The 20,171-nt window shown below is 43.6% G+C and overlaps 1 protein-coding gene across 2 annotated transcripts in view; it reads right to left on the bottom strand.

Annotated features, from left to right (window-relative positions):
* Nucleotides 1-20,171, bottom strand: part of PDE4D (phosphodiesterase 4D) — a 1,744,955-nt gene that overhangs the window by 1,310,606 nt on the left and 414,178 nt on the right. For both annotated transcript variants that reach the window (XM_073680269.1, XM_073680271.1), the window contains exon 2: nucleotides 2,023-2,122. In XM_073680269.1, coding sequence (XP_073536370.1) covers nucleotides 2,023-2,039 — 17 coding nt within the window. In that variant the 5' untranslated portion in view covers nucleotides 2,040-2,122. The remainder of the gene's footprint in view (nucleotides 1-2,022; nucleotides 2,123-20,171) is intronic.

The raw sequence follows: 20,171 nt of genomic DNA, 5'->3' as shown, positions 1-20,171 counted from the left end.
TGCCCCACGGACAAAAGTGGCATTATATCTGTGGAGAAAGCAAGCAGACATATTTGTATAATTGCCTTCAACCTCTTCAAAGTTATACTTTTGTGGGAGGACGAGTTTAAATCATAGCACCCATAAGAAATTAACTTCGTGGCCACCCAAAGAGTTGGTAAGCTGGCCCAACTGCAAAGGCTATAGCAAGGCCCGCATATGTGGTTGAGAAATTGTTAGCCTATCTCAGCCTCCAGGCCCTAGGTATGACTTCACTCGCCCCTGAAAATATACAGTATTATCACTGCATAGGCATAATTATCACAGTGTCACATAGCAAAGTCAGATCACTGATGTTAGCAAGAATAATAACCACAGAGATATCTCACAGGCATATTGACGTGAGCTATTGCACACAGTGATACCACAAAAGGGATATTGCCATAGAACATTAATTTAGTTATGTCACAGACAAAGGCTAATAGTATTAGGATCATGCACACAGAAATATCACAGTACAGAGATAATTAACATCAAGAATTGACCCTGACAGTGAAGGACTCTGGGCAGGGCATGTGTCTGGACCCCTTCGTCTGTCAGACCCCACCCATGTAAATATATGGACATTTACATGAATATTCACATTAGGCACAATGTACTAAAATATGCACATGCTAATACATAATACATTAAGCATGTATATACATAGTACACACATGTGCACAAGCATAAATAAGATACATATACACACACATAACATACTCATACACAGTGATATTTTTGTGATCCACTTGTTCAGTTAATCAGATGATTTTTTTTTGTTCATTCTTAGTTGAAGCAAGCATTTTTTTATATTTCACTATATGAGGTTTGGGTTTTTTGCAATACCAACTGTAATTTTTTCAAGTACTATTTTGCCAAACATGTATGTAACAGGCCACATTCACACTTTCAGTATTTGGTCAGCATTTTACATCAGTATTTGCAAGCCAAAATCAGGAGTGGACGAAAAAATGCAGAATTGGTGCACGTGTTTCTGTTATATTTTCCCTCTGATTGTTCCACTCCTGGTTTTGGCTTACAAATACTGACCAAATACTGAACATGGCTTTATATTTGTGTTAACTTTTTTATAGATTAAATGGAGAAAAACAACCAGTCACATAATTTTTATGGCATTTACCAATCACCTTAACTAATGGGTTCACTGTATTGTACAGGTTGTTAAGATTACAGGAATACCAAAAAGCATATTAAAAAGTGTGATTATTGTAATTTATAATTATTTTATAATAGTTTTATAAGAAAAAAATATTTTAACTTTTATCTCTTACATCAGATATATAGAGATGCATTGGCATATAGAGATGTATCTCTATGTACCAGTACAATTTGGCCTGTGAAGAAGAATACCATTTAGCGCTTAAGGGTTTGTGCAAGCAACATCTTTTTCAGGTGGATTCCCCCAGAAAAAGCGCTTAAAAGATTATGAAAAGCTGAATGACAATACAACTTGCTGGGCATATGTTCAGTTTTTTTGATTTTCTTTTAACGGCTTCAAACTTCAAAAGTTGTGAAGAGGCTAAAAGAAGCGACCTGATCATTTTTCAGGTGGTTTCCATTCACTATTTTATATATAGAATGTAAAAAAATATAAGATGACGCCAAGGAAGACGCTTTAGGAAAAACAAGGGCATTTATCTGAAGCGTCTTCTGCGTCAAAAACTCAGTGGGTACGTCAGCGTCTATAAGACGTTGTGTTCACATACCCTTAGACAGAAAAAAATGCTATTATATTTAGCAGTATAGCCTCTGGCTCATTGACAAAGTTCCTGTTTTGACAAAGCTTATGGATAAACCTCCAATTTATTATTGCAGGATCATACTTGCTAGTAACAATATAGGTTCCTAAAGCACAAACCACAGAAAAGATAATCATGTTACTACAAAACTCATGTTATGTCATTGTATGTATTTGTTGTCTATACCATAATTCTCTCTCTTGTATCATATCTTTAAGGACATGGAAACATTGCTACTTACGCTTTTTCCCCCTGCATACAAGGGACTGCTTTGTTTATTCATGATGTTTATGGTTCAGAAATTGCTTCAGGTAGACATTCAGACAGTCGCCATATAAATGCTGGTGGGGAAAAAAAATTGCCATATTAGTGATTTTGCATTATCAGATAATTTCTTCACCATGAGATGTTTTTGTTGATATTAATATGTATATGAATGTGTTATGAAAAAGTTAAAATGACCAAACGTCATGAAATTAAAGGCCTAGAAATGAATGAATAAATTAAACAAGAAATATAGATTCCTTCGCTGTTGGTTAGTCTGGTTAGTCTGCATTTTTATATGATCCTGAAATAGTCAGTCTAGTATGAATTCTGTGTAAATTCTGTGTGATTAATCTCATCCCGATAATTTCCATCTTCAGCTGGTAGCAGAATGAACCAAGGGCAGAGGCTCATAACAATCCTTTGTCCTATTGCCCAGTAGGGATACTTCTGCTGCAGCCAGTTGTCTTAAGGCTCTTTCACACATCAGTATCTCCGGTACGAGTGATGACAGTTTCCACACGTACCGGAGACACTGACACACGCACTGGAGACATTCAAATAAATGGGTCTGTGCACATGTCAGTGTGTTTTCACAGACTGTGTTTCCGTTGCCTCTACACAGAGACAAGTCCGTTTTTTTGCGGATACACGGTCTGCAAAATGTACCACACGTATGACATCCGTGTGTCATCCATGTGACATGTACCAGAGCCTGGGAATCAGTGTACAGTTAGCACTGTTCCCAAGTGCCGGTGCTGAACGCTGCCCTCATCATGGTTCCCTGCCGGCGCTGTGATCAGCACCAGCAGGGACCAAGATGAGGGTTGTAGTAGTCTGCTCAGGAGCGGTGTCCTGTCAATCACTGAGCACAGCTCCGGAGCCGCTCATTCTCCCTGGCTTCTTCAGCAACGGTCACATGGACTACAGCGGGGGACACCTAGGTGTCACGCTGTCTCTGTATACTGGAGGTAGGGGGCCTAAGCTGACCCTAAGCTGGGGCCCTGACTAATCCCTCAACCTGGAGGTACTGTTAAAGGTACAGAGGTCCAGGCCGCCAGCGTAACCCCTACCTCCTGAGGATCCCTGCACCTAAGTAATCTAGTCCTGAGAAGGACCCCGATCACAACAAAAGGGGACAAGTAATAATATGCCCACAAACAGTACTTAGACGAACGAGACAGTACAAGGGAAAAACCAAAACCACCTTGCATACAAAAACTACACAACTACAACAGAGGGAACACCAACGGGAAAGGAGATAAATGATAAAGCGAGGAAGGGAAAAAACTCTCCGAATACACTTATCTCTGAAACTCCAAATACCACGATCCGCTCTGTTAGTCTGCATGAAATGCTTTCACCGACAATTCCCTAACAGACCAGCAGGCATTTGAAGGAGTCCCACTACAGCAGCATTGATTGCAGCTGGGCGAGGCTGGACCTCGTCTAGCACAGAGACAGAGAGAATTAACTCCCTCACTGCCGAAAAACACAAAGCACCAAAAAGTCAGCTGCGAGAAGTCAGGCTGTGTAATCGTGACGATCTTCGTGGCGACACACCCGTGACAGTACCCCCCCTTCTACGAGGGGCCTCCGGACCCTCAGGGCCAGGTTTATCCGGGTGAGTCGTGTGGAAGGCCCGAACTAATCGGTCTGCGTTAATATCCGACGCAGGAACCCACATCCTCTCCTCAGGACCATACCATTTCAAATGAACCAGGTACTGAAGGGACCGGCGATTAAAGCGTGAATCGATGACCCTCGATACCTGGAACTCCAAGTTACCCTTGACCACCACTGGAGAGGGAGGTAAAGGTGACGGTACCACCGGCGCCACATACCTCTTAAGCAACGATCTGTGGAACACGTTGTGAATTTTAAACGTAGGGGGGAGGTCAAGACAGAATGCCACCGGATTAATAATAGAACTGATTCTGTACGGCCCGATGAACCTGGGACCCAGTTTCCAGGAGGGAACCTTAAGTTTTATATTCCTGGTAGACAACCATACCCGATCGTTCACACTTAGGTCCGGACCAGACACTCTCCTCCTATCAGCCATACGTTTGTATCGGTTCCCCATAGTATTCAGATTCTTCAGCACCCCTCTCCATACTGAAGCGAGTGATGAGGAAAATCGTTCCTCCTCAGGAACCCCCGAAGAGCCCCCCCTACTGAAAGTACAAAACTGGGGGTGAAAACCATATGCCCCAAAAAACGGGGACTTACCAGTGGACTCGCTCCGCCTATTATTAAGAGCAAACTCTGCCAGAGGTAAGAAAGAAGCCCAGTCCTCCTGGTTCTCTGACACAAAACACCGGAGATATGTCTCCAAGCTCTGGTTCATACGTTCCGTCTGACCATTGGTCTGAGGATGAAAAGCCGATGAGAACGACAAATGCATCCCCCGCCGTGCACAAAACGCCTTCCAGAACTTGGACACAAACTGAGACCCCCGATCAGACACCACCTCGGAGGGTACCCCGTGAAGCCTCACAATCTCCCCAATGAACACCTGCGCAAGAGTTTTAGCATTAGGGAGAGCCGGAAGAGCGATAAAATGTGCCATCTTGCTGAACCTGTCCACTACAACGAGTATGACCGTTTTACCCGAAGACGGAGGGAGGTCCGTAATAAAGTCCATAGACAGATGAGTCCAAGGACGCTCCGGGATCTTCAAAGGTAAGAGGGCCCCAGACGGACGGGTATGTGAGGTCTTAGAGCGCGCACAAACCCCACAGGACGCGACAAAAGTTACCACCTCCTTATGTAAGTTAGGCCACCAAAACCGACGCGAGAGGAGATCCACAGTTGCTCTACTCCCCGGGTGTCCTGCAAAAACTGAGTTATGCTGTGCCTCGATCACCTTTTGTCGCAACTGATCTGGAACAAACAGTCTCCCCGGAGGTCCAACAGGGGCGTCCCCCTGAGCCTCCAATACCTCCTCCTCCAGCTCAGAGCATACTGCCGAAACCACCACCCCCTCCTGAAGGATAGGAATCGGGTCGTCCGTATTCCCGGCCCCAGGGAAACTACGAGATAAGGCATCCGCCTTTACATTTTTTGACCCAGGACGATATGTAACGACAAAATTAAACCTGGTAAAAAACAATGACCACCTAGCTTGTCTGGGATTCAGACGTTTCGCGGACTCTAGATATAGCAGGTTCTTGTGATCGGTGATGACGGTGACCGGATGGACTGCCCCCTCCAAAAAATGGCGCCACTCCTCAAAAGCTAACTTAATGGCCAAGAGTTCCCTATTGCCGACATCGTAATTCCTCTCAGCGGACGACAATTTTTTAGAGAAAAAGGCGCACGGATGCCACTTACCAGGGGACGAACCTTGTGACAATACTGCTCCCACCCCTACCTCGGAAGCGTCTACCTCTACAATGAATGGCTGTGACGCATCAGGTTGAATGAGTATGGGTGCCGAGGCAAAACATTTTTTCAAGGAGGAGAATGCTTGACAAGCCTTGTCAGACCACCTAGAAAAATCCGTCCCCTTTTTAGTCATGTCTGTGAGAGGCTTAACCATGGACGAGAAATTACGAATGAACTTCCGGTAATAATTAGCAAACCCCAGGAAACGTTGTAGTGCCTTAAGATTCTCTGGCCGATCCCACTCAAGAACTGTCCGCACTTTCCCAGGGTCCATACGAAAACCGGACGCTGAAACCAGGAAGCCTAAAAACTGGAGTTCCTGTACGGCGAACACACACTTTTCCCATTTGGCATACAGTTTATTATCCCGCAAGATCTGTAACACCTGCCTAACGTGCTCCTGATGAGACACCAGATCCGGCGAGTAAATTAAGATATCATCCAGATATATGACAACAAACTGTCCCACCAGGCGGCGAAAAATGTCATTAACAAAGTGTTGGAACACCGCCGGGGCATTAGTCAGACCGAATGGCATGACAAGGTTCTCATAATGCCCCTCCGGAGTGTTAAACGCCGTCTTCCACTCATCCCCCTCCTTAATCCTAATCAGATTGTACGCCCCCCTGAGATCCAACTTAGAGAACCATTTGGCGCCCACGATCTGATTAAAGAGATCGGGAATAAGTGGGAGCGGATACGGATCTTGGACCGTAATCCGATAAAGTTCACGGAAATCCAGGCAAGGGCGTAGGCCTCCATCTTTCTTCTTAACAAAGAAGAACCCCGCAGCCACCGGTGAAGATGAAGGTCTAATATGCCCCTTAGCCAGACTTTCTGAAATATAATCCTTCATGGCCTGCCTCTCAGGACCAGAAAGGTTATACAACCTAGCTTTAGGTAACTTGGCCTCAGGGAGCAGTTTTACAGAACAGTCATACTCGCGATGAGGAGGTAGTTCCTGACACCCTTTCTCCGAGAATACATCCTCAAAGTCCGCCAGAAATGGAGGTAAGACCCAAGGAGTAACCGCACCGATGACCGTGTTCATGCAGTTTTTATTACAGAATTTACTCCATTGGCTTATCTCTCTGGTTTGCCAATTAATAACCAGGTTATGCTTAGTTAACCAAGGAAGGCCCAACACTATAGGAGTGGGAAGACCCTCCAACACGTAGCAAGACAACAGTTCTTTATGTATCGCCCCCACTTGAAGTTTTACGTCATGCACAGCTTGCAAAAAACTTCCCTGACCGAGAGGCCTGGCATCGATCGAGAATATGGGGATGGGTTTAGCCAACTCACTCAATCGCATACCTTGAACCCGGGCAAACCGAGCATCAACCAGATTAGCCCCGGCCCCACTATCCAGAAGAACAGATATCCTCTCAGTTCTCGTACCCACCACCACCTCCGCCGGTACGAGAAACTGAGACAAACCTAGGGACGAAATACCTACTCCCAGATTGCCGTCCACCACACAACCTGGGATCAACAGTTTTCCGACGACTCTTCACTCTGCAAGGGACGGGATGGACACCCCCCAATAAAATGTCCCTTTCTCCCGCAGAAGAAACACCTTCCTGTCTTATGGCGCACCACCGGTCCCCTCCCCCGAAATGATGTCCCTCCTAATTGCATAGGCTCCTCTGGACTGACCAGGGGAACCACCATATGAGGGGACCTTGTAGGAGGTGGAGTCATCACAGGGAGTAGAGTTATCCCGCACCTCTCCCGAAGCCGTCTGTCAACGCGAATAGCAAGGGCCATAGCGGCTTCCAGTGACGCGGGAGAGTCATACTGTGCCAACACATCCTGTAATTTGTTGGATAAACCTTGACAAAACTGGCTCCTAAGAGCCGGGTCATTCCACTGGGTGTCCGTGGCCCACCTACGGAACTCCGAACAGAATTCCTCCGCCGGACGATCTCCCTGCTGAATCCTACGTAACTTAGACTCAGCAAGGGAGATCCGATCTGGGTCATCATATACGAGTCCCAGAGCAGCGAAAAACCTATCCACTGACTGGAGAGCCGGGGAGCCCGGGGGAAGAGAGAACGCCCAAGATTGTGGGTCCCCTTGTAGGAGCGAGATGACAATTCCCACCCTTTGTTCTTCACTCCCCGATGACCGAGGCCGCAGCCGAAAGTACAACTTGCATGCCTCCCGGAAAACAAAAAACTTGTCCCGCCCCCCAGTGAACCTGTCAGGGAGAGCTATTTTAGGTTCTGGTCCGGCTTGCTCCTGAGGATACAAAACCTTGGACCTAACGTCCGCCAGCTCCATGGACAAACTCTGCAACTGCCGAGCTAGACCGGCTACTGGATCCATGGTAGCTGGAGAAAAACTAAGTGGTCGGTGAAAATGTCACGCTGTCTCTGTATACTGGAGGTAGGGGGCCTAAGCTGACCCTAAGCTGGGGCCCTGACTAATCCCTCAACCTGGAGGTACTGTTAAAGGTACAGAGGTCCAGGCCGCCAGCGTAACCCCTACCTCCTGAGGATCCCTGCACCTAAGTAATCTAGTCCTGAGAAGGACCCCGATCACAACAAAAGGGGACAAGTAATAATATGCCCACAAACAGTACTTAGACGAACGAGACAGTACAAGGGAAAAACCAAAACCACCTTGCATACAAAAACTACACAACTACAACAGAGGGAACACCAACGGGAAAGGAGATAAATGATAAAGCGAGGAAGGGAAAAAACTCTCCGAATACACTTATCTCTGAAACTCCAAATACCACGATCCGCTCTGTTAGTCTGCATGAAATGCTTTCACCGACAATTCCCTAACAGACCAGCAGGCATTTGAAGGAGTCCCACTACAGCAGCATTGATTGCAGCTGGGCGAGGCTGGACCTCGTCTAGTACAGAGAGAGAGAGAATTAACTCCCTCACTGCCGAAAAACACAAAGCACCAAAAAGTCAGCTGCGAGAAGTCAGGCTGTGTAATCGTGACGATCTTCGTGGCGACACACCCGTGACACTAGGAGAGGTGAGTACATGGATTTTATTCTTAATTTTACAGGCGGGGACACCGGAAGCAGACTACTACAACCCTCATCATGGTCCCTCCTGGTGCTGATCACAGCGTCGGCAGGGAACCATGATAAGGGCAGAGTTCAGCACTGGCGCTTGGGAACAGTGCTACCCGTAGCGCTGAATCCCAGGCACCTGTCCGTGTGATCCTGATGCCGCATACGAATGCAACATGTAAAACACACACGGACACACGGGCACACAGGACACATATCTCCGGTACGTTTTTTTCCGGTATCGGAAATATCCAGACGTGTGAAACCGGCCTTACAGTGAGGAGAAGGGCATGGATGAGCTCCTTAGACACACAGGATTTCTTTCTATATTTTTCAGATGGGAGAAAGTATGATCAAATTAAAGAAGGAGACTATAAGAGACATTTCTGGGATTTTTTTAATATCTTGTGCATTTTCTAGTGTACTTTTCAAGTCAGGACAATTTTAATAATAAAGCTACTGGTATGGCTGTTTAAGTCCTGGAAAATAATACAAGTAATAACTGTACTGAAAAATAAAGCTTTTATGCCACATGCAAATTAGCCTGAAAGTGCATTGAGGGTGTGCCAATGCACTCAGATGGCACTAACCCCCCCCCCACCAATATACTTCAAGCCTTATTTGCATGTTGCTACAAAGCTTGATATCAAAGCAATAGCTCATTGTATTACTTCAAATATCTATTTAATTTTATTGTTCTACGACCTATACAGCCATATCACCAGGTTTTTTTTCAATAAAATTGTCTTGTCAGGTTCCCTTTAAGCCCTTAAAGACATATGACATGCAGGGCGCGTCATATGCCGGACTCCCTGACTTTGGCTTTTGAACCTGCATGTTTGCCAGCAGATGATTGCTGTGTTAATCAGCCATCATCTGCCTCTAACAGCCACGTTATAGCTGCTAACCAGTCAAATGCTGGTGTTAATCTGTGACAGCGGCTTTTATCATACTATTTGCCCTTCGGCGCTCCCATGATTTGATCGTGGGGCATCGATGGGTTGCCATGACAGCCAGGGGTATGCTGAAGACCCTTGTGCCTGTCATGACGGTACTCCTGTGAAAGCCAGCCCATCGCTGGTGTTAATAGGACACCGTGATTTTTGCTATGTATAGCAATGCTTTGGTATTGCTGTATATAGTAGAAGCAATCGGATGATTGCAGGTTCAAGTCCCCAAAAGGGTCTAATAAATTCACTGAAAAGTTAAAAAAAGTATTAAAAAATATGAAAAAAATGAAAAAAAATATAAAAGTTCAAATGACACACCTTTTCCCTGATTAAAAATTAATTAATAAATAAATAAAATACACATGTTTGGTATCACTGCATTTTAAAAGCCGTGTCTACCAAAATATATCATCTGATTGGTAAACGGCGTTACAAGAAAAAAAATCAAAACGCCATAATTGCAGTTTTCCGGCCCCACAACACTACAAAAAATGTAATAAGAGGTGATCAAAACAACATATCTATCCCATAATGAAGTGAATAAAAACATTGGCACGAGGTGCAAAAAACAAGCCTTCACACAGCTTCATATCCTGAAAATGAAAAATGTTATGGTCTCAGAAAATGGCGTCATAAGCAAATATTTTTTTTACAAATTTCTGAATTTTCTTTCACCACTTAAATAAAACAAAACTTATGCATGTTTGGAATCTCCGTAAACATACTAGTCTGGAGATTCATATTGCCAGGGTATCATGCATGTTATTTCTGTAGAGGAAGGATGAGAGAAGCAGCTGCCAGACACATCCGATGCCACTTAAAAGAATACAGAAAATATATTTCTGTTAGAAGAGTCCACGGACTATAAAGCTAAATGGGGGCAAAATTATTAAGACTAGTTTTTCATGTGCCAGTCTTATACTAGTTTTTTTTAGTACATTGCACAAATGTTTTTAAAAAGAACATTCCTTTTCTATGTAATACATTTAGTGCATCTAGGGCTGTTCTAAGGACTGAATATGAAATCTATATCTGCTATGATGGGAAGTTGTTGGCTATGGGCACTTACGAGTACATGACTCTGCATACTTTAAGTGTCAATTTTTGGCAACATTGAAAAACAATTAAAATTTTATCGCAAACATGGCTTTTTTAGGTCAAAATATAAGTGTAAACTGAATAATAAATCCCCCAAACATATCCTGCTGCAAACACCACAAGTAAATTGTGCGGAAACTCAGCAAATGCTCTATTTCCCTGCAGCACCATCACAGGGGAAATAAAGGATTACACCTCCCATTCAAAACAATTGATTTATTTATTTTTATTTTACTCACTTATATAGCGCCATTAATTCCACAGCGCTGGATTCCATCATCACTGTCCCCATTGGGGCTCACAATCTAAATTCCCTATCAGTATGTCTTTGGAATGTGAGAGGAAAGCGGAGTATCCAGGGGAAACAAACACAAACATGGGTAGAACATACAAACTCCTTGCAGATGTTGTCCTTGGTGGGGACAGATGTTTTTTCCAGAGTGTGAAAAGCTCTTAGCAGGTTTCTTCTATGATGGATAGTGAAGGGTAGACCACCTTCTCTATCTATATATCTGCCTTGAATTAATTTATGGAGTATTTAAAAATAATCAGATAAATCTTGTTGCATCGATCAGAAAAATTGCATCCTGTACAATTTATATGTTTATGTATTGAATCCACAACAAATGTCTAATGAATATAATACTAGATGGCTTGTAAATGCACCTATATCTCTATTAAATTGTATGAAGACTGAATCACCCGAGATTTGGCACATGGAGTTGTATGGATATTCCAGAAGTACTTACGATGGAGAGGCTTGTTCAACAGAAACAGATTTTTTTAGCTATGGATTAATTAAAAATAATAAAAGAATGAATACTCATTTTCCAACGTCCCTATGGATAAAGTACATTCTGCTCTGGAAGTCTCCTTCAGCTCCAGAAATGATGATTGCCTTATTCAGGTGACGTCATCAGAGAAACATCTGATGATGCGTTCTTCTAGTCACTTGAACGCTGCAGCCAATTACAGGTTGCAGCAGTGCTGGGACTTCCAGACTCAACTTCTGGAGCCGACAGAGACCTCTTGGGTGGTCTGTGCTGGATCTGAGACGATTATATGCCTCCAACTATTGTTTTTATTCAATATATGGCTAACTATTTAGATAGATTGATACATATACAGTAGATATAGATATACAGATATTTTACTCTCGGACAACCCCTTTAAGTGTACCTCAAAATGCCTAACCTAATATTTCAGCATCCCTGCACTCACTCTCTAGTTGTTCCTGGGCAGATTTTGCCTATCTTTCGACTAGGAAAACATCTATCATAACTAGAGAAATGGAACACAGTTAAAGCATATTTCAAAAGATTTCACAACACAATCTGCATACATTATTAAATGTCTATTAGATCTCTTAGACCTGATTTAAAAGTCCAAATCAGAATGGATGTATAATCCTTATAAAAAAAGGTCTCAGTTTCCACCCACCTAGCCTGATTGACAGTTCCTCAGTTTATGTCTTGCTGCTGCTGAAATCTCATACTGCTCAGTGCATGCTGCAGCTATCAGTCAGGTGGGTGGATGGGCATAGACTGAATACATGTAAACTCAAGAGTTCTCTTACTCTTTAGCAGGACTGATGAAATTCCCAACTCAATATCAGGATTTTATAGCCATTTTAACATGGGTTTTCAAAACAAGTATACCTGCTTTATCAGGTCTAAGATCTATTTAATGTAAATCTGGTGACATATCCACTTTTTAAATATCAATTCCATCTGTACAATATCATTATTAGTTATTGACTCATAAAATGTGCTGGTAGCTAAGAAAAAGTAAAATGCCAATGTTGCTGCCAACTAGTACAAAAAGGATTATTGTTATTATTAATTTTATTTTATATATAGTAACATTATCCAGTAATTTATTGAGATTCAATCAATATAATAGTTTTTGACAATGTTCATAATTTTTACGTTTGCCAATTTTGGTTATTTTGTAACAGATTTTTTGGACTGTATAGTAAAATCCAGGACTGTTGATGACACTTGCTTTGTAATAAATATAACAGAACTCATACTCCTGTCATTGTGCCCCTGGTATCTGTCATTGACAGCTTTGCTTAGTATAGCCATCCTTTCGGAAGCAGCTGCTGCAGTAATCAGAAACTGAGCTTTTGTCAGCTCTCAGCTAATAGATTTATTTTTATCTCTAAAGCTGCGGAATAAAATGTTCAATTTTGGCAACAATAAAAAATAACTCTCCAGTCTATACCGAGAAGGTTCAGAGTACAATTTTCTATCCGCAAAAAAATCAGTAAAAAATAAATTGAATTAAAAAATACATTATTTGCGAAAGTATTCAAATCTCCAATAGTTTGAGATGAGACAATCTTTTGAAATTCAGTTTCCCACATCTGCTGAATTTTATCCAAAAATTTGATTTGCAGCAAGTCAATTTACCACTAATCAAAAGTACAACAAAGCCTTCAATTGCTCTAAAAAACATACATGACACTATTCTCTTTTCCTCGCACCATAATTTTCTCCACTGCTGTGCTGTGGCTTTCTCTTCCCATCCCTATGGCTTAGCTGAAAGCTTTCACTATCCAGATTCGCCACAAAACGAGTGCTGCATTTCCTGCCTCTGCTTTTATGCAGTCTATGATATCCCCTCCTGATTTGCTGTGCTATACATATAATTTGATAACTGCATGCCATTATGGGAAAGCCAGCCCGAAGGTAAAATGATCTCTCTCTAGCTGATGCAATCTCCTGCAATGTGTAAAATGGGAGCAGCCATTTTAGGTGATTTGCCTAAGGCTGTGTGCCCACGATGCGTTTTTTAAGCGTTTCCGCACCGGCAAAAACGCTGCAGAAACGCTTAAAAAACGTGGGTTTTCCCCAATGATAATGCCATGTTCCCCAATGATAATCCGTGCACATGCTGCGGAAATTTCCGCTGTGGATTATCATTGCGGAAAAAAACGCAGCACTACCAATTATTTTGCGGAAGCGCTGCGTTTTCACCGCCATTGACTTGCATTGGAACGCATGGATTACGCATCACTGCATCTGTAGATGCGAATTCCATGCGTTCCAATGTGCGGATGGTACCCAGGTCTAGAGAAGAGGAGACTCTCCTCCGGACCCAGGTACCATAGAACCTGTAAAAAAAAGAATAAAATAAAAAATAAATGTTGTATTTACCTTCTGATGGCACCCGCTCTCCTTCTCTTCACTTGCCGGCAGATCGCGATGGACAGGAGGACCTGCGCTGGCGTCATAGTCATGTGATGGGTCACGCGATGCTGACGTCGGCAGGTCCTTCAGTGTACCGCGATCTGCCGGCAGCCGGGACGGTGAAGCAAGACTGCGGGGGCCATCGGAAGGTAAGTATAGATTTTTTTTTTATTTTTTACCATTCTTTCGGTCACACTATATAAATCCATGCCATTTGCATGGATTTATATAGTGTGACCAAGTTGTCAAGCACTTTCCAAGTGATGCTAAAATCGCTTGGAAAGTGCTTGTCAACCCGCATGTGGAAATGCATGTGAAGAACGCTTCACATCCGCATGTCCCTGGCAGGAAAAACACATGTACAATCCGAATGTACAATCCGCATGCGTTTTTTCTGCCAGGGAGATGCAGAAATGCTCAGGAAAGATCCGGAGCATTTCTGCATCGTGGGCACATAGCCTAAAGGTTGTGATATCATTATCTTTAGAGACACCTCAAGTCCCTTCTTTAGATATTTTGTAAGAGTTCATATTCTGTGAAATCTTCTACCTAGTGACAAAAATATATTGCTCCGCAAAATGCAAGACACATGGGGCCCCCGTTACGAAAACATTCTAACAATCGTAGATTGTCTTTGTTGGCTTAAGTAACCAATGAGAACTCAGCTTTCATTTTTTAAAAGCCGGCTTTTAAAGTATACTATTCCCTGACATGCAGCAGCTGATACATGTCTCACTGAAGCCTAGTCCTAAGTCAATTATTATTGAAAAGATATACTGTATTTTTCTAACTATAAGACGCACTTTCCCCCAAAAAATTTGGGAGGAAAATGGGGGGTGAATGCAGGCTTACTGGGGGGGGTTGCTGCGATGGTGGAGCAGGGTCCCTTCCTCAGGAAGCCGGCAGTGGCAGAAGTGTGGCGATGCTGCTGGCCTGGTGTCGGCAATGGCCAGAGAGGAGTTCATCATTGCTTCCCCAGAGCCCATTTTCCTGAAGTCCACAGCTTCAGGAAAATGGCCGCGGGAGGCTGCATGTGCACAGATTGGGATCTCGGCACAGTGGCTCCAGGAAAATGGTGACAAGGAAAGCAATGATGCACTCCGCTCTGCTCACCGCCGACACCGGACCCACAGCGTTGCCACACTTCTGCCGCCACCGGCTCCTCAGGAAGGGACCCTGCATTCTGCTCTGCCTCACTGGGCCCGGAGCATTGCACCACTGGGATACCCCCTCCTCCCACCTAAAGCCTGCAGCATTACACCGCTGGGATACCCCCTCCTCCCACCCAAAGCCTGCAGCATTGCACCGCTGGGATACCCCCTCCTCCCACCCAAAGCCTGCAGCATTGCACCGCTGGGATACCCCCTCCTCCCACCCAAAGCCTGCAGCATTGCATCGCTGGGATACCCCCTCCTCCCACCCAAAGCTTGCAGCATTGCATCGCTGGGATACCCCCTCCTCCCACCGAAAGCCTGCAGCATTGCCCCACTTCTGCTGCCTGAGTAAGGGACCATGCCTCCTGTGACCCTGCTCCTCTGCCCCCCAGGTAAGATACCTTAAATTCGGACTACAAGACGGACCTGCATCTTATGAAAATCGTTTTTTTCCCCCAATTTTCCACCCCAAAATTTGCGGTGCATCTTATGGTCCGGTGCGTCTTATAGTTTGAAAAATATGGTAATTCTCAGAAAAAAAAAAGATTAGCTGCAGTCTAGGAAATACTGCAGGGGTGTTGCGTCAAAATGAACTTTTGTTTCAGAGGGCCCCATCATGTATATAAGGCCCATTGAATACAATGTGGCTATGTGCCTATAGTATACATCAGCAGCTTTTTCCAGCAAATACTGTAATGTTTTCATAGGGATCATATTCACTAGATGGATGAACAAAGTGTCTTCTTTTGGCCTCCCTCCGTCCATTATGCATCTGTATGTTTTTTGAACTGTAAAAGGAAGTGCACCATACTGTGCTGTACTATACGCATAGCAAAGGCAAAAAGCGTATACCATGTGATATACTTTTTTACATTGAGACTCTATTGCGAATGTATGACAAGGTGACGCGCCCCCTGGGCCATGGGGTACTCGGTAGCTGGGCCGGTCGATGCTGGGGGATGTCACAGTGGCGGTGACCCGGTCCGTGACCCTGAGCGGTCAATAAAAGGGGTTTTAAAGAAAAGGAAATATAGTTTTTATATAATGTTCGTGATGCCACCTGTGGTATGCGGCTATATGGAGCCGCCGCTGCGGTGCAGATCCACTGGAGCTGATGATGACGCAGCTGAGTTGGTTCAGCTCTCCACAGGCAGAGCTTAGCTCCAGGGCAGGAAATGGTGATGTTATAAATGTTGCTGTGCAGTGTAGTGCAGGGGATGGCGCAAATAATGACCAGTCCACAACTTAATGGCGGTTTCCTCTTATCTTTACTTGCGGTGGTTAGGCAGACCGGGGCACGGGTACTAGCTGGTAGTAGAGGTCCGGGGCGCCTGGAAGCAAGTTGGGAATCCACCTCGCCAGGTGAAGTTGTAGGCCTTCCCTTTGCGCTAATCTCTTTGGCCCTGCTGCTTATAGCTGTGCTCTGGCCCTCGCCCCTGAGTAAAACGTCTCTGCGCTCACCCGTATGGCAGGCAGCTCGGGCCTTCCTGGAGCGTGCTGGGCCCTATGTGCAGCTGAGCCTCCGGGCGTCTGATGGGGCCAGGAGACCTGCAGTCTCCTGCCCTCCGGTTTCTGCTGCTGGGCCTTCAGTGCCCCACAACCTCAGACTCCGGTGTCCGGTTCTTCTACGCTCCTCTCTGGGGTGAGCTGCCGTGCAGCTCCACTACCCAGGCCTTTCCTCGTCGCTGTCCTGTCTTCAACTCCTCTCACTCACTCTTACTAACCCCGCCTCCAGATCCCAGTTGCTAAGGGGAGGAGCTCCCCTTGCTGGTCTGGAGCCAGGAAAGTGTTGCATGCTAGTATACCTGACTAGGGGACCCCTCCTTGCTTCCAGGCATGGCATCACCCCTTGTGAGGGAGGCAATGCCACTGTGGCAACCGGACTCAAGGGGTGCCACAAAGGCATCCATCCAGAATGTGGCCACTGTTGGGTGAATACCTCCAGAGTGAACCTGTTTGTAAGTGGCTATATCCTCACTATGTCCCTAGCCTAAAGGCCCCCATATACATTAGATGAACGTCAGCCATATTTGCCAGTTTAAGCAGACTGCCTGTCTATCTGATTTTTATGGGGGTCTCCCGACTGTCCCCCGACAGATGTTGTAGGTGAAGAGAAGGATCGAGTGGATGGAATTTCAGCATCCAATTCCAATTTCAGTTGAGATGAGCTGCGGTCAGAATTTTCACACTGCGGCCTTCTCCTCACTTAGGGTACAGATGAAATAACTGTGTATGGGGGAGTCAGAAGACTAATCTCATGTGTATGGCCACCTTAGGTATATGTTCAGAATAATTGTCACAACAGAATATAAGTAGGCTTGCCTCATAGATGGATAGCCAGAACAAAGAGCTAAATTTTCATGTTAATTTACCATTTTTTTTTTATCATGGAGAACTTTCAGCTCTATACACAGCTGGTCACCTTTTGGGCTTGTGCACACGACCGTAAAAATTGATCGAGTGCTATCTGTCATTTTGAAGAATAGCACTCGTCCCCATGTAATTCTATGAGGCCGTGCACATGCCGATTATTTCTTCTGACGGAATCGCAACATGCCTGAGTTTTATCCGATTATCGTATCGCATTTGGCCATTCATGTCTATGGGTCCGTGGGTTCTAGTCTATAGGGAAGCAGTCATCAGAAAATTACCTATCAAGTTATTGTTTTAAAAGTATTTTTTTTCCCAATGTTTTTCTTTTTAACATATTACAATCTACATTAAACAGTTAACATTTTTTTATTAATATTTAATAAATCAATAGAACACATGAAAATAAGCTACTTTGTCATATATCTTATCAGAGAAATTTGCTTCTTTCTCTTCCTGGACTGATCTTTCACTGTTAATTCAAGGGCAAAATCGGTAAAATTTGCATTCCGTGAAGAGAAGTTTTCCTATTACTGAGATAGGAGATGGCAGCTGCTGCTTGGAGAGAGACGTGAGTAGAAAGGAGCTGGAAGCAGACACCGACCTGTTGCAAGTTCTCCAGAAGTAACAGTTACAGTTCTTCATAGAATCTTAAAGCCACTAACTGCCATCTCCTATCTCAGTAATAGGAAACTCTGAACCCACTGAAGACAGATTTTACCCATGAATTGAGAATTTTGAGAATGAATGATCAGTTCAGGAGAAGAAAGAATCCGATTTCACTAATGGGATATATTACAAAGTTTCTTATTTTCACATGTACTCTTTTTTTAATGAAAAAAAATAAATAACTGTTGGTAATTCTTTATAAATAAAAATGGGAATCTTGCAATTTTTACAGTGAACACTAGGGATTTTTTAGACTCCTACTTCCTATTCTTTACAAAAATAACACCTGTACATTAAATACAATGGTCAAACCCTGACCCTATATTGAAGAGTCTAATGAGCTCGTGCAAAAGTCACTCCTTGCTGTAAACTCTTTCAGAAAAGATAGGATGTACGAGTCGAAAAAAGCCCCAGTGGCCAACATGAAAATTGCAAGATTACAATTTTTTTTTTTAAGATTGGAACATTGAAAAAAAACCATTGCAAATGTTTTAAAAAATCATATGTGGCACAAAATCTTGGTTTAAACAATAGATGATTTTCTGATAAAAGCTTTGCTTTTAAGGAGAGCCAGTTTTCGACCAAAGTTGCAAAGGGCACACAAGTCAAATCCTGCTCTGCAATGATGAAGGGCAAGAATACTATTCTAAGGCCTGTCACCAAGTCTTTGCCGTATAATCTGAGAGCAGCAGAATGTAGAGACAGAGACCCTGATTCCAGTGATATATCACTTACTAGAATGCTTAGTGTAGTTTTGAGAAAGGAAAATTATCAGTAGAGGACTAGTACAACTGCTGCCATGTAGTGATCATATTTGTGAGCTCTGTATAACCCCGCACCCAGCACTGATTGGCAGCCTTCTTTGTAAAAGGGCAAAAAGCTGCCAATCAATGGTGTGGGCGGGGTTATACAGAGCTCAGCATTCAAAGAACTGCTAGATCTGCAGCAAAGAAAACATTAATTTTATGAAAATGACAGCCTAGAAAATGACACATCACTGGAATCAGGGTCTCTGTCCCTAAATCATGCTGCTCTCAGATGGGGTATCAAGAACTTGGTGGCAGATTCCCTTTAAAGGGTCTGACATTGACTTACAGTACCTGGTAGCTAACCTCACTAGGTATATTACTATATATTTATGTTCATAATAATTTAACCCTTTTACTCATGGAGAAAGAAAACATCTTACTCTCTACTCCAGACATATTGTCTGTATATAGTAGAGCTATACATATTTGGGAAATTTCAGAATGCAAATCCAAACTATATTGAAAGTTCAGGTAGGTGGTGATTATAGCATGTGCATATTTTATAATATAATATAGTATAGTATAATATATAGGAGCTGTGTGTGATCATTGTAGGAGTCAAGAAAAAGTATGTATTAAAATGCCTTATCTTCAGCAAGGCAAGTTCACAGTGACCTAATTTACAGCTTTACGGTTATGGGTCAGTGCGTTTCATGAATGCTTCTGTGTTTGTGGTCCACTCATGACCTCCTAATACATTATTATCACCCAACAACATTTTTATTTTCATTGTTGGAAAGAAAAAAAAAAAAGAATTGAGTGTAATTATTCTAATCAATGATCCATACAAGGACAGCCTGAGAACCGTGAAAGTGTCGTGGTGCAAAACAATGGGAGAGTGTTTGGGTGTGTACAACTCCCAGGCTCTACCTGAATTTATGGCAGCTGCATGTGGTCTGCCAGAAAGCAATAAAATAAAAGATTTAACTATTGGAGAGCTGTGTACACGTTGCTGAAGATTTTTTAAGAAATATACTGTAACACATTAAAGGAGTTGTCTGGCCTTAAGTTGAGAGTCTATAGTCACTCCATGTTATTACAGCGCTGAGAGCGAGCGATCATGTGACCTCAAGTATGTGATTTGCATACTTCTGGCCACATTCCAACTAGACTGTGTCCAGCCTCGCTCAATACACTTGCATTCTTTTGAGTACTTGAGATCAAGTATGCGAATCATATACTTGTGGTCACATGCCTGCCTCTCCCAGCGCTGGCACCAGAGAATCCTCACAGTGCACAGTGCACACGATGTGAGGATTTACAAGTCTGCAGTCACATGGTGCGACTGAAGATTTGTACCCTGAGTTCAGACAAGTCCTTTGAGTATAACTCTTTGCACCAATAAAACACTAATGATGTTATTCCCAAGCACAGTTGCCAAGAAGGGAAGGCGTTTCTTCACTGCACTCATAATCTGATGTCTCATGAATGAGCACATTTTCTAATGCACTT

This window comes from Phyllobates terribilis, unplaced genomic scaffold, assembly GCF_046119375.1.
Source record: "Phyllobates terribilis strain yellow unplaced genomic scaffold, ASM4611937v1 Scaffold_1__5_contigs__length_1240528914, whole genome shotgun sequence".
In the NCBI taxonomy this organism is placed as follows: domain Eukaryota; kingdom Metazoa; phylum Chordata; class Amphibia; order Anura; family Dendrobatidae; genus Phyllobates; species Phyllobates terribilis.
Note: the sequence above shows the minus strand (reverse complement) of the source record. Positions and strands in the feature narration are given on the sequence as shown.